The sequence below is a fragment of the Sorex araneus genome, chromosome 5 (assembly GCF_027595985.1).
Source record: "Sorex araneus isolate mSorAra2 chromosome 5, mSorAra2.pri, whole genome shotgun sequence".
NCBI lineage: Eukaryota > Metazoa > Chordata > Mammalia > Eulipotyphla > Soricidae > Sorex > Sorex araneus.
Window position 1 is genome coordinate 12112301 of NC_073306.1, and position 14999 is coordinate 12127299.

The following is a 14999-nucleotide window of genomic DNA, read 5'->3' on the forward strand; positions in this document are numbered from 1 at the left end:
TCTGATCCTGAGGGCCTGGGGGAGATTCTCTCAGAGGATCCCAAAGTTATTCGTCCCATTTCTGGCCCCCCAACTTCCTCCCCACTCACACCCTGCTATTCAACATGAATACAAATTCACATCACTCAGCACCCTCCTGGAACCTACCTTCGTAAGCAAACAGACAGACGAACAGGAAGCACCCCACGTGTACCCGAGGCTGCTACTACCCCTGCCCCCCCCAGCCCTGGACGGTCACAGCCCCAGCAGGAAGCCTGCAGACACCCCGCCCTGGGCCGGCGGTTACCTTGGGCTTGTAGGCATTCAGCATGGACATCTCCACGTTCTGGCCCCTGACGTGCTTGGGCTGTCTCTGGACAGGCGGGGACGCTGCTTTCTGGTTGTTGCGGCAGACACAGATGAAGAAGAAAAGCAAAGCGATGGCCAGGGGGATGGCCACGCTGGGCACCAGGATGTACAGGATTTCCATCTTGTTCTTCTCCTTGGAATCCTTTGAATCTGAGTGTGGAAGGGGAAAAGGCCAACATGAGACCAGTGCCGCTGGCAGGCACGACCCGTCACTGCAGAAGGAGGGGCGAGAGGACTAACTCTCCGTCACTGGTTTCCCTTTTCATTGTTTTGCCAGTGCTCAGGGGGGGATTCCTTGCTCTGAGCTCAGAGGATCATACGTGGTGCTTGGGATCAAACTGGGATCAGCCATGGATGTGGTAACCACCTAATCCTTAGCCTCTCTGGTCCCCGAAATGTCCTTCTTTGAAACAGTAAAGCCGGGGCATTTGCTTGACCATTTGGACAGGTTGGACAAGCCCATCTCCACATCTTCTGAACACCTGACCCCACTTGGAAAGGGACAAAGGCATGTTTGCTTATTACCATCTATTTCGATCACACCTTCACCAGAATGCACGGATGCTTGGAAGGTTGTGTTCAGGGATCGAGAAGGTGCCTCAGAAAGCCTGCGAACATATGGGGGGGTCCCCCAAGAAGGTTGGCCTCTTCTGGAGTGGACCCATAACTGCTGAACACTCTCAAAGTTAAACACTGTGTCAGTGGGCTGTGTGCCACTGACATTCTGCAGCAATTTTTTTTTCCTTTTTGGTCACACCCATGATGCTCAGGGCTTACTCCTGGCTCTGCACTGAGGAATTACTCTGGCAGTTGGCGGTGCTCAGGGGACTATATGGGATGCTGGGAATCGAACCGGGTCCGCCGCATGCCAGGCAAATGTCCTACCTGCTGTGCTATTGCTCCAGGCCCTCGCCAGCATTTTATACCTGCAGCTCGTCACCTGCCCTGCATACAGGCAGTGATAGGAAAGGGTAGTGGACGTGTGAATTTTGACCTTTCTATGCCTACAGACCAGTGCAGGCCCAGAGAGCTGTGTTTGCAGACCACAGCTGTCTATACCTGAGGCGAAAGCAGACAGATGCGAAGGTGAGGGTTCTTCCCCTGGCCCAGACCCACCCACAGACGGTGCTTAAAAATGCATGTTGGGGCTATCGCTGGGAGTCGGGACTGCAATGCCCAGAGTCTACCTGCACAGGGGCTGGAGGAACAGTACAGAGGGCTGGGCATTTGCCTGGCATGGAGCTGACCAGGGTTCGATCCCCGACACCCTATGTGATCCTGAAAGCCTGACAGGAGCGAGCTCCGAGCACAAAGCCAGAAACAATTCCCCAGTACCACCGGGTGTGGCCCCCAAACAAAAAGATATCGATGCAGAATCCACCTCTATATAGAATCCTGGTCCCGAAATCCCCCACTATAGAGAATCCTGGTGCCAGGGGCCTTAACACTACTGAGAATGCAGGCCCCTGTGATCTAGGCTGCCCCGCCCTGGCTAGCTGTGTGACCTTGAACGAGCCGATCATTTGTGCTTCTTCTCCAACCCAGTGTGAAGTCTCTATTTTGGATGACATCTGTGACTCCCACCAGCACGGCATCACCGCCTAACGACACTGTGTAAGAACCCAAGAATGCCTCCTAAGAATGCCTGCCACAGAGGCGGGTGGGGGGAGGGGACTGGGGTGGGTATGATGGGAGGGATGCTGGGACCATTGGTGGTGGAAAATGGGCACTGGTGGAGGGATGGATACTTGACCATTGTGTGACTGAAATGTAAGCACGGAAGTTAGTTTGTAAGTCTGTAACTACCTCACGGTGATTCACTAATAATAATAATAAAAAAGAATGCCTCCTAAATGGTTTCATATGAGCGCCGTATCTCAGGAATTACGAGTGCTGATGCTTTGAAGTGTATTTTGAAATCTAATACATTCGCTGGACCATTACTTGGGGAAAAAAATAATACATACAGAACTACGATACATACTTTTCTTTTAATCAGGTTGCGTGTGCCCATTAAAACGAAGTACTCTGGGCATACATGATCACGAATGAATTATTTGGCTGCTGACACAAGAATTATGGGGGTGGGGGGCGGCTCACTCCAGGGGTGACAGAATAAAACGCCCCGATCACGGAAAACCATGCAAGCTTGCTTTACAAAAACCCAGACCGGGGTGTAGGTTGACACAAAACTCGGAGATTATTTACTTAAAAGCAGGGGCAGTGCATCCATTCACTCCTCCTCCATTCACTCCTCCTCCCACTCAACTCGGGAGTCAATAAACAAAAGCTACTGTTGCCAAACACGTTCCGTGTGCTGGAAAGACCAAATTAAACGCAGCAGAGCCTTTCTCACCGGGAACTCCTGTATCACCGGGAAGACACAGAAAAAAGAAATCTATGTTGCTGCAAATGCTACAGTGGCTGCGTGAATGAAGAGGCGAGGCGACCCTGAGAATCCCTGGGACGCAGACTATCACATCCCTTTTCTTCGCATTCGGCTTCCCGGGGAAGTGATGAGTCAGTAATGAATCCCATCTCCTTCATGACAGGCACAACGCAAGAAGCCGGAAAGGGCCATCAGTGCTGGGGAAGGGGCACCGTGCTCCCGAGACTCCCCCTAGGAAGGGTTGGGTGACAGATCACATAATAAACGCAACTGATGATAGCAGTGGTCACGTCTGGAGTAGAAGAATAGCTGGGGAAGAACGGACCTCTCTGACAAAGATAGCTGGAAATGGTCATTCTGGATAATAATAATTCCATGCTGAAGACAGGTAAAGGCACAAACATGCTAACCTCTCAGTATCTGCATTGCAAACACTAAAAGGAGAGACGGAGAGAGAGAAAGAAAGAAAGAAAGAAAGAAAGAAAGAAAGAAAGAAAGAAAGAAAGAAAGAAAGAAAGAAAGAAAGAAAGAAAGAAAGAAAGAAAGAAAGAAAGAAAGGGAGAAAGAAAGAAATAAAGAAAGGGAGAAAGAAAGAAAGGGATCCAGAGAGAGAGAGAGAGAGAGAGAGAGAGAGAGAGAGAGAGAGAGAGAGAGAGAGAGAGGAAAAGTGCTTGCTATAGAGACAGGCCTGCAGGGGGAGGGTGCTGGGAGGGAAACTGGGTCACTGGTGGTGGGAAAGGTGCCTGGGGAGGGGAACTGGTGTTGGAACCCCAGATGACTGAAACCCAATCACGAACAGCTGTGTTACTCTGAATCTCACAGTGATTCAATAATTTTTTTTTTTGTTTTGGGTCACACCTGGCGATGCTCAGGGGTTACTCCTGGCTCTGCACTCAGGAATCACTCCTGGCCGTGCTTGGGGCACCATATGGGATACTGGGAATCGAACCTGGGTCGGCCGCGTGCAAGGCAAACGCCCTACCCACCGTGCTACCGCTCCAGCCCCAAGAATAGCGTTCATTGAAAAACATGCTCCAAATCTACTTTCTAGGGCAGGGCAGTTGGGTTTCATGGAGGCAGGAGTCGGGGAGAGTGGAGCATCGTGACACTCTGCCTGAAGTGCTACTGCCCCTCACTCCCCTCCAGCCCTCACCCGGGGCCCTGGACTGTGGGGCTGTGCAGACGGCCTCGGTGCTGCCGTGACAGCAGGGTCTGAACGTGCCGCCTTGTGTGTGCCGGGCCACTGAGCCCGCCGAGCCAGCATTCAAGTGCGGGTCCACGGACGGTGCTGGTCTATAGGTGTGAAAGGATGGAGACTGCTACTTCACTAGCATCTCCCCGCCTGCTCCCACACCCTCCAGATACGCTACTTTCAAGTCCTCACTCCATATGACAATTTTAGGCAGCCCTATGCCCCAGGCATCTTTGGAGGCCTCCAAGTCACGGCCGGGAGCAGCAAAGTGGGAGTAATCATGTGTCTGCATGGCTGTGGGTGGGTGGAAACTGTTAATCACCTGCAAAGATGACTCCCACAGGGCCCACCCCAGGTACACACATACACACACACCACACGCACACACACACACACACACACGCACGCATGCACACGCGTACGCAGATATAACAGAATGAGGGAAGTGGACCTTTTAAAGTCAGAAACCCCTTAAGATTACCTTTATCAAGGCCAGAGAGGCTCGGGCAGGGTTAAGGCACTTGCCTTGCACGTGGCAAACTGTGGTTGAATCCTGGCACTGCACAGGGCTCCTGAAGAGCCACCAGAAGTGACCCCTGAGCACAGAACTGAGAGGAGACCCCTGAGCACTGCAGAGAGTGTCCCCGAAACCCCAAAATTTAAAAAAGAAGGAAGGACTGCCTTCATCATTTTGCAGCCTTCAGTGGGGAAGTCCCCAGGGGTAAAATGGGAATGATGAATCCGATTCCTAGATCCGTAAAGGATCAAGGCAGCAACATGGGGCAGATCGACTCCCGTAACCGTTACAACCCAGCACCAACGCTGACCACTTCTCGTTAGAATAGGAGAAAAATCAGAGAGAAAAGCTTGATAAAAGCCCAGGGCTGGGAGAAACAACCCCCAGGACTATACTCTGTATTCTGGGGACCTGTTAGCCATGTCTCAAGCCACCTCCGTAGGGTCTCGTAAGTTCTAGCGTTCATCAAAGAGCCCGCCAGATCAACCACTGTCTTGCCATTGTCAACTGCATGACTAGTATTAACATAAAAGGCATATGGATTCCCGGAAGCCCTGGGAACAGGGTGTGTGGAGGATTGTGGGAGAATCTTGTTCTTGTCTTTTGAGTGACATCACTACAGCACTGTCGTCCCGCTGCTCATTGATTTGCTCAAGTGGGCACCAGTAACGTCTCTATTATGAGACTTGTTGTTACTGTCTTTGGCATATCGAATCCGCCACGGGGAGCTTGCCAGGCTCTGCCTGTGCAGGCGGGATACTCTCGGTAGCTTGCCGGGCTCTCCGAGAGGGACGGAGGAATCCAACCCGGATCGTCCGTGTGCAAGGCAAATGCCCTACCCGCTGTGCTATCGCTCCAGTCCTTGAGTGCCATCACTGGGAGGAAACTGGTTACCAAAGGAAGGTGGCTATTTTGGTATCTCTGTAACACGCATCAGTGTGTGGGGACCCAAAATTTTATTCATTCTTTTTTTTTTTTTTTAAATTTAGGAACAGGAAGGGCTCTCACCTGTCTGGGAAACAAAGGACATGCTGTCTCCGTTTCTTCCCAATCAGATAATTCACCTGGGAATGCCCCTGACAGGGGAGAGCAGCGAGGGACAAGTCCAGTCCCTGGTGCATGTGCAGGAGAACAAACTTCAAGGAGCTAAATCCTTTAACCACGGCCAAACTTGGCTCCTTCTGATTACACTGAGGATATGCAAATGCACACATGTTCCCTTGCCAAGTGAAATAATCAGGCAGAACAATGCGCGCTCATGTGGCAGTGACAGAAAACAACCCAGTTCTATTGGAAACCTAGGCTAGAACACACTTATTCCCCCGAGACAGCTCAGCTGGCCACAAAAGGGGGAAAGGGAGCAGTGTCTGTTTTTAAAAAAAAAACACAAAACTTTAATATTATAAAAACATTCCACAGAAGAACCCACTTGACTCATGGAAAATTAGGAAGCTGACATTTACCCAATCTCTTTCTAATGGCCTCACATCTTATTTATTATTAATTTGTTGGTTTTCTTGAGGGAGGCACACCTAGCAGGGTTAGGACTCTGTGCTCAGCTCTGCGCTAACCTGGTGGGGTTTGGGGGACCATATGGGATGCCAGAGATCAAAGCCAGGTGGGCCGTGTGCAAAGCAAAACCCTACCCACTGTGCTATCTTTCTGGTGCCGCCTCACATTTAAACTTTCTCATTTCAACCCAGCATTTTGGTGCTACGTCAATGATTGAGGCTCAGGAAGGATAATCTGCCCGAGTTAGAAGGGAGTTGTAGGCTGGATGGGAATACAGGCCTGTCTGCCTCCAGTCTCTCTGCTTTTTATAGTATATTGCTAATGATTATTAAAATCCTATGTGGAATTGGTGTTTATCATCTTCTCTAGAATTCTATAGTTCCTGCACAGGAATGCAATGACAAAGAATCACATTAGGCCAATGGGTATTATTTTTACTGTTCAGTGTAAAGGGTAATAGACACCTTCAATGCATGGCGAAGGAAATTGGCTGAAAATTAGGATGGTGAAGACTTTTAATCATCTGGAATAACTGTTTAAGAGTTAGCTGCACATCTTAGTTACATCAAGTTAAATACTTGGGATTTTTGAAACCAGCAATTTAGTCTAGATCACATGATCAATTTCCTTTCAAAAATCAACAATTTGGTATCACAGTTCACATCTGACATTCCTATTTTATTTTTACAATGACATTCAATCCTTTGATTAGTAATTAGATATAATGGAGAAAATACGCCATTCTTGTCCTGGGGCTTAAAGCAAGGTAAATATAATTTTACTTTTATGAAGTGAAACATCATCTGGGATATTAATTTGAGTTTCCACAAGAAAGCGTTTAGATCATAAATATGGCAAATCTGGGAAGATTGCTTGCAGCACCTTATAATTCAAAGAAAATGGAGTCAAATTATATCCCAGCCTGAAAAAAAAAATTAAATCATGGAAAACAACTAAATCTCATGCCATTTATTAGTTGAAAAGTATAAACTAAGTTGGTCTGTGGTAGAAAAGGGTCTATGCTAATGATTGCCGTGCCCTTTCCATGGGAACCAGAGGGAAACGTAGTAAATAGGTCTCTGGTGGACACGTTCTGTTCCACCATCAATTCTCTTGGCTTTATGATGAAAATAGTTAAGTAGATGAGCTGCTGCCTTTACTTCCGAATGAATGCTTTAAATGGCTCTGAAAGTGCCACATTCAGTAACTAAAATTGTTCTGACAAGAAAATGTTACCCCCCAAAAGGGGTAGTAACAAATTTGTGAGTTTGAAAAAAAAAAGTATTAGTAACTTCACAATCTTCAGTAAAAAAGATAAACGCATGGAGTGGCGTGAGAAAATCCTCTCTCACAAGTGGGGAGTGAAAAAAACTGGCCGACCACCTGCCAAAAAAATGGATATAGACCCCTTTCTAACATCTGCCCGCACAAAAGCCAAATCGAAATGGATTAAAGCCCTTGAGAGCAGAGCTGAATCCGTTAAGTTAGACTGAGGGAAACATAAGCAGAATTCTCTGTGACAATGAAGCCAGAGGAATCTTTAAGGCTTGGGGGAGGGCGGGCAGGGGAGCGCTATGACAGTGGTGGACGGAAGGGGTATTCTGGAGAAGGAAGTGCTGCGAAGTGGGAAAGTGATACGCAGGAGACATATCAATAGCAGTACTATAAAGTACAGTGCCTAAAAAAAATTAATAAAAGGTGCCTGCCATAGAAGAAGGATGGGGCGCGGGGAGGGAACCTGGAAGATGGGTGGAAGGAAGTGAATGCTAGTGAAAAAAATGGGTGTTGGAACACTAAAGCCAAAGATGGATAGCTTTGTAAACTATGGTGCCTCAACTGAATAAAGGTTAACAACTAGAATCCAATATTCCTTCTGGAATCCAAACTTCTCCAGCCATTTCTTTAAATTCTCAGGGCGAGGCCAGAGAGATAGTACAGTGGTTAAGGCACTTGCCTTGCAGATTTGGTCCCTGGCCCCACTGGGGACAATCCCCAAACATAGAGTTGTGGATAAGGCCCGAGTACCCATAGGATGTGGCCCCAAACAAATAAATACTTAAATTCCCGGGCCTCATTTTTCTCCTCTATAAAATGGAGTTAAGCTAATATTTTTATTTTTACTTCTGACCAAAAAAGAAATGCATCACAAACTTGCCACATGGCCTTTGCTAATCCCATAGCTCAGCAGAGCGAAGGACATGCATGCCGCTGACCATGAGTTTCCACAGCTCTTCATCTTGCAAAACAGAGGCTGACCTTGGTGGCCAGCAGGTCCACATTCCCTCTTCCAGCCCTGGCACTTGCCATTCTGTATTTCCTTCCTCTATGAATTTGACGGCTTTTGCTGTGCAGTCATAGAGAATGAGATGTTCGTTTTATGATTTGATGACTCTAGGCATGTGGGAATCACAGAGAATGGCTCTTTAATAACTACCTAATTTCCTTCAGTCTAAGGTCCTGAAAGTTTGTCTATGTTATGGCATGATTCAGAATTTCCTCATTTTTAAAGGATGGATACTATTCCACAACAGGTAAGTACCCATCATCTTTCTCTCTTCATCCATCTGTGAACACCTGGTTTGCTTCTTCCTCTTAACTATGAGGAGTGAGGTTGCAATGAACAGGCCCGTGTAGAGATCTCTTTGCGATGAGACTTTTAGTTCTTTTGGCTATAGACTCAGACTCAGAAGTGAGATTGCTGGCTCACGTAAGTAATTCTCTTTTCATCTTTTGGAGGACGATTTATTCTGCTTTCTACTGCTCTGCCATTTTCCTTTCTCAGCAACTGTGCCTAATGGTTCGCATTTCTCTACATCTTCACTGACACTTGCTATTTTCTTGCTCTCTTTTTCCAAATAGGGGCCATCCTAATTAGGTGTGAGGTGACATCTCATTATGGTTTTGATCTGCATTTCTCTAACGACTTGTGCTATTGAGTGCTTCCTCATAAGCCTGTTGACCCTTTGTGTAAGTTATTTAAAGAAATGTCTATTGAAGTCTTTTTCATGCCTTTTAATCATGCTCGTCTTTAAGAAAAGTAAAATTCAATGGGTTGCAGAAACCTATTTTATTTTGACAGAACTATTTTTGAGTGGAAGGCCAAGAACATTTAAACAAGCAAAACGTGGATTAGGTGACCTGTGATGTCCTTAGGGATAAAAGATGAAGAACCAGGACCAGAGAAATCATGCAGTGGGGAAGGCCCTTGCTTTGCACGTTGCTGACCTTGGGTTCAATCCACGGTACTGCATATGGTTTCTGCGCCCTGCCAGGAATGATCCCCGAGTACAAAGCCAGGAGTAATCCCTGAGCACTGCCAAGTATGTCCCATCTCCCCAAAATATGAAAACTCAGTTAATAATTATGGGATTTCATCCCTCTAGCAAAAAACCAAGCCAACCAACCAAGCAACAGCCCTAGGATGGGAGAGGCCACCATGTGAAATAGTTTATGTCTGGGAATAAAAAGAGTTCACAAAAGTATACCCTAGAAAGAACAAAATATTAGGAAAGACTAGGATAGATGACAAGTATTTCTGGCTGCAAATGTGCACTAGACATGAATAGAATTTGGCTATTTAGGGTCTCTTAGATGTAGAGACAACATAGAGTAGGAAACTGCCAAGACTTTATATTTTAAGGGTCACTTCTGATAGCTATGTAAAAATACCCCAACTTCTGATCTTCGTGTACCTACTAAATACTGATGTGCTTACTAACTGTCCTACTGTCTCTGTTAACCATGGCTCACCTGTAGGGAGCTTGGAGTGGTGGGGGAGGATATTGTATTGAATAAATGACTGGCCCATGAGACCACAGGCTTCCCAGGTGACCCTAAAGCTTGAACAGTCCATGTGTGTTTGTCAGTCTCTTTGGGTGTTTGTCTCATTCTCTGTGACCAAACCCCCCCCCCCCGCCCCCAAGGGGGATGAAGGTGCCAATCTTATTGGCATCAGACAAATAATATCAGATAGCTCTGTACACTAAGTAATACTACACTCTAGCAGCATCCCTTAGTGAATCAACGTCAAATTGTAGAGATCTGATCTTGAGAAATGCTGCCTGTTCCACCTGACCGCTTAGTACCGGATGGCAACATGTTTATCAAACTTAAAGATGACCTGAATTCAGGAAATACACTCGAATGGACTATAGAAATAAAACTTCAGAGGATCAAGCACAACTGGCTTAAACAATGATCCAAAACTAATAGTTGAAAATTTAGAATATTAAAACTTGCAATTAGAGCTAAAAATCTAGCTTCAGTTCATCATGAAGTCAATCTCCCAAATAACTTTTGCTATAATCCAAGCCCACACAAGCAAAACACGACTAATGTGCTTTAGAGAAGACATGAGGAAGAGGAAGGAGGTGGTGACCACTGAGCTCAACAACAGCATGAAGCAATTCCTTCAGAATGAACATTCATCTGTGGCATTTAAAGCCACTAAATACCTTTTTTGGGTGTCAATTCTGGTCTTGATCAAGAACCTAACAGTCTTCTTCTCCCTGATCTAGATAAAAGACACCCCCTTCCCCCACCGCAAGTCATGTTTTTAGAAGAGCTTTGTTAAAAAAGCAAGAAACATGCAGAGAAGAAGGTGGGTGAAAAAAAGATAGGAGAGTCACACGCTCTTTAGAGCAAAGAGCACATTATAGATCTAATATCTGTCCACTGTTTTGAATCACAAATTGCATTGGAGGTTAAAAACCGGATCAGTTGATAAGCAAGACGGCCATCTCTGGGTACTGGTCTCTGAATTTATTCCTCTGTTTTGGGGCCATACCTAATGGTGCTCAGGGGCCTGTATGGTGCCAATGATGGTAGGTGAGCTTCAAAAGGCAAAGCATGTGCTCAGACCTATAACCATCTCCCTGGTCCAGCGTCTATGGTCTTATAAACTGAGATGTTATACCTTAGTGATGCCCCCATTGAATTCTGACTCTCTTTCATTGCATTCTCTCTCTCTCTCTCTCTCTCTCTCTCTCTCTCTCTCTCTCTCTCTCACACACACACACACACACACACACACATACACACGGACAGACACACAACTCCAGGGATCAAAACTAAGGCCTCACACATGCAACACAAGTTCTCTACCATTAGCTACCACATTTTTAGCTCCAATGTTTTTTGAGGTGCTGGAAATCAAACACAAGAATTAACCACCCTGGCGACGGGACGTCAATCAACTCCTACATGCTAGGTACGTGCTCTGCCACTGAGTTACATCCCCAGCCCCCGGACCTTAGTTCTGACTATCTTATAAATCAATGGTCTAAAGTCAGCCATAGATATTTGCCCTGAGTGTCCTCACGCCCAGATTCAGCCTCACTGCTTTCCTCAACGTGGTGTGGAGGCTGACCCCTGTGCAGACTCTCAACGGACCCCTCCGCCCTCCGGCTTCCACACAGGTGAGCCGTAGAGGCACTGGGAGGATGGGAGCCTTCAGGAAAGGGGAGGAGGGAGGGATGACATCTTTGTTCTCTGGCTCCCTCGCTGCTGATCTGCAGAGACTTGGCTGTGTCCACCTCCCCGCGTCCATAGCAGACGTTGGAAGCTCCCCTTCGCCCTCAGCTGTGCCCCCCGGGGCGAGGGAACCAATCAGACGCCCTTGGCATTGGAGGCCTGGGATGGCAACACTTCCCGGTCTTGCTCCACCAGCCCAGCACCATACTCCTCTCCCCAGTTCTGCCAACACCTTTATAAATAGGCCCTTTATAACACTCCCCTTCGTCTCTTCCCCGGTGCCTTTCATTTCCTGCCAGAACCTTGACTGATACAAAGCCAAGAGCAACAGGCATGGCGGTGGGATGTCAGAACCCGTCATCCCGGGCTTGGGGTGACGAGGAGCACGTCCCATCGCCAGGGTGGTGGGTTCTGCACGTCGAGAGCTGCGCACGGCTCAAGGCGGGACCATCTTCGATGCCACGCACACTGGAGGCAATAAAAACTTGGAGAGAAAAGTATTGGAGGATAAAAAAAAAAAAGTCTTTATGGACCGTGACTTCGTTCTAAGTCAGGGGGTAACTGTGGTTCTTTCCTGTGTCAGGAATCTACAAAGACTAGAGATCCAACTATGTCACGAAAAATCTTTGGAGCATAAAAATAACCCTTCCAGAAGGCTTGACACAGTACCAAGCCGGAGTCCCTTCTCCTCCTCCTCCCCTCCCTGCCCTCCGATTCCCTGTAACGTTCAATTTGGGGGCTGAAGAAAAGGCTGAAAGACATATTGCCTTCCAACAGGCCGTCAATGAAACACGGCTGAAGGCTGCTGACAGAGTGAGTTAAAAACCGCAGCGTTCGCAATCTGGCAAACAGCTGCCTGGTCCCGGACCGGGAAGCCCCACGGTGCATAAAATCGCTTGTGACGAAGCAGCACCGGGGCGGGCACGCGGAAGGTGATGGGGCAAGTCGGGGCGGTGCAGGCATGGCGCGGGCCACCGTGCCCTGCAGCACACGGGACTTGAAAGGAAACTCCAAAGCATCCGGCCACGGGTGTCCACTCCAGAGGGAGCCGGCTCAGGCCTCCTTGCCCTGGCAGTGGGCACTCCTCAGTGAGGCACTCCTCCGGGGAGCTCGCAAACGAGACCACCACTTGGAAACAGGGGTGGGGGCTGGAGGGGGGTGGGTGCTTGGAGAAGGAGAAGGTGAGACCTTCCCCGCGAGGAGAGCCCACGCGTGGCTCCGGGTGGAACATGTGGCTCGGGACACGGCAAGGAATGAACACCAGGGCGAGGCTGGAAGACTTGGCTCCGCAGAGGAGCTGAGGAAGAAAGAAGTCGGGGCTGGTCATTCGCTGGGGTGGGGAGGAAAGGAAGAAGACACAGAGTGTATCGGCAGGGAAGCGGGGGGAGAGCTGGGAGGGGGGCGCGGGAAGAACACACAGCGTGGGAACAGAAGACAGGCCTTGCGAAAGGAGCAGGCCAAGAAACTGGCCCTGGAACTAGCCCGAGTAGGGTTGCCGGGCACGCACTGGGGGGTCAGGGGGTACCAGGGGGCATGCATGGAGGCTGGAGGAAAGGGCTGAGGCAGGTGTTTCTTCTCCAATATCCTTGGACTTGGAGGTTTCGGGGGCTGGAGGTGAGAACAGAGTCAAGGACGGTTTGCGGGCAGGATCTCAGAGTTGACGCCCAGCGGGAGGAGAGCCGGCACTGAACAATATCAAAAGGCAAGCGCCCAGGTGCTGGCAGGGAGCTGTGGGGTGAGGGGAGCCTGGGTACCTTCTCTGTGGCCCCGGGCCACCGTTCCTGCCCCTCTGAAGCTATGAGGGAGGGGCCATCCACGGGAACATCCCAAAGACCGAGAGTTCTCATCATGGGGGAAAGGATGCGGATTCCTCGGCAAAGTCTGAGGAACAAAGAAATGTGCTCCTTAGACAGTGGAGGCACTGGGCAGGGCAGAGGGCTGGCACTCAGTAGAGCTGGTGTGAATCTGGGCGTTCGTGGAAGCCGTGCTGCAGCCTCTCCGTCCGTAAAATGCTGCTCGTGGCTCTATTCCGTGGCCACGGGGGTGTGAGTTTGCTCCACTTATGTCGCTGAGCAGCAACGACGCTGCTGGCCCTGGTGCTAATGGGAAGCAGAAGGGCTACGTTTTAGGAGATGGCTCAGAAGGCTGGGTACGGGGTTTGCATGCGGGAGCCCTGGGTGGGTGTGTCCCCCGACACTGCTATTGGTGCCTTGAGCATCGTCAGGTATAACCTTCCCTCTAAACCTATTTGGAAAAAAACAACAACAACCCCACAGAGAAAGAACTTAGCACAGTATTTAGCACCTAGCGAGAATGCCCCGAATGCAAAGCAGGGACCAGCATGCACGAGTGTGAGAGAGCAGGACGGGGACAGCAGGGCGTGGACAGCTGTGGACGGGTCGGGTCTGATTCTCCGCCTGTAAACTCCACGGGGGCATGGTCTGGCCTGGCTTGTTCCTAGAGTCCGCAGCTCAACACAGGAGGGTCTCAGGGGCTGACCGAGTAAAGCACTCAGCACTCCCAGGGTGAGATGGGGAAGGTGAGACAGTCAGGGTGCAGCCTCCCTCTGCCCGCCTCAGGTTCCCCCAGCGCTGCCCGACCCGACCCGCACCCGGGCCCCAGAAGAGCCAGTTCCCAGAACTCAGAGCCAGCACACTTGGTCGTGTTTAATTTTATGTTCTGTTTCAGAGTGCAAATGCCCAGATAAAACAATCTGTGGCAGAAGGTTCTCTTTATTCTAGAAAGTACAACAAACGCTCACTTTCTGCATTTAATTAGGCCTAGACTTCCTTTACCCTGACTTAGTTGAAACGAAAACAAAAGTTATCAGTAGGAAAATGAGAAACCCCATGGAGAGTTTGAAATCTCTTTAAGTTTGACTTAACGAAAGAATGCAGGCACATTCCCACGGGACTCCGTCCCGTACAGGAGGGAGGAGGAAAAGCTCATTTCAAATCTGTGCTACGAGAGCTCACAACTCATTAAAGATGGAAAGTTATTCTTCACCTCTCTCCTATCCATCTCTCAATTTACCTACCACACACACACTCTCTCACACGTATACATACTCACACATGCACACACACACGCACACACTCACACGTATTCACACATGCACACACATACACAAATGCACACTCACATACACTCACACACACTCACACATGCACACACTCACATTCACACATGCACACACACAAATGCACACATTCACATACACACATATACATGCTCACATACTCACACACATTCACACATGCACACACTCACACATACACATACACATGCACACACACATGCATACATTCACACACATTCACACTCACACATACACACATGCACACACTCACACATATACATACTCACACACATACACTCACACACATTTATACATACATACATACACGCTCACACATTTACATATACACCACACACTCACACATATTCACACATGCACACTCACACATTGCTCCAGCAGGTACATTGCACAGTGGGTAGGGTGTTTGCTCTGCATGCGGCCGACCTGGGTTCGATTCCTCCATCCTTCCCGGAGAGCCTGGCAAGCTACT

The 14999-nt window shown here is 48.7% G+C and overlaps 1 protein-coding gene across 1 annotated transcript in view; it reads right to left on the bottom strand.

Annotated features, from left to right (window-relative positions):
- Positions 1-14999, bottom strand: part of ROR1 (receptor tyrosine kinase like orphan receptor 1) — a 402488-nt gene that overhangs the window by 22952 nt on the left and 364537 nt on the right. The window contains exon 8 of the mRNA XM_055139263.1: positions 287-498. Coding sequence (XP_054995238.1) covers positions 287-498 — 212 coding nt within the window. The remainder of the gene's footprint in view (positions 1-286; positions 499-14999) is intronic.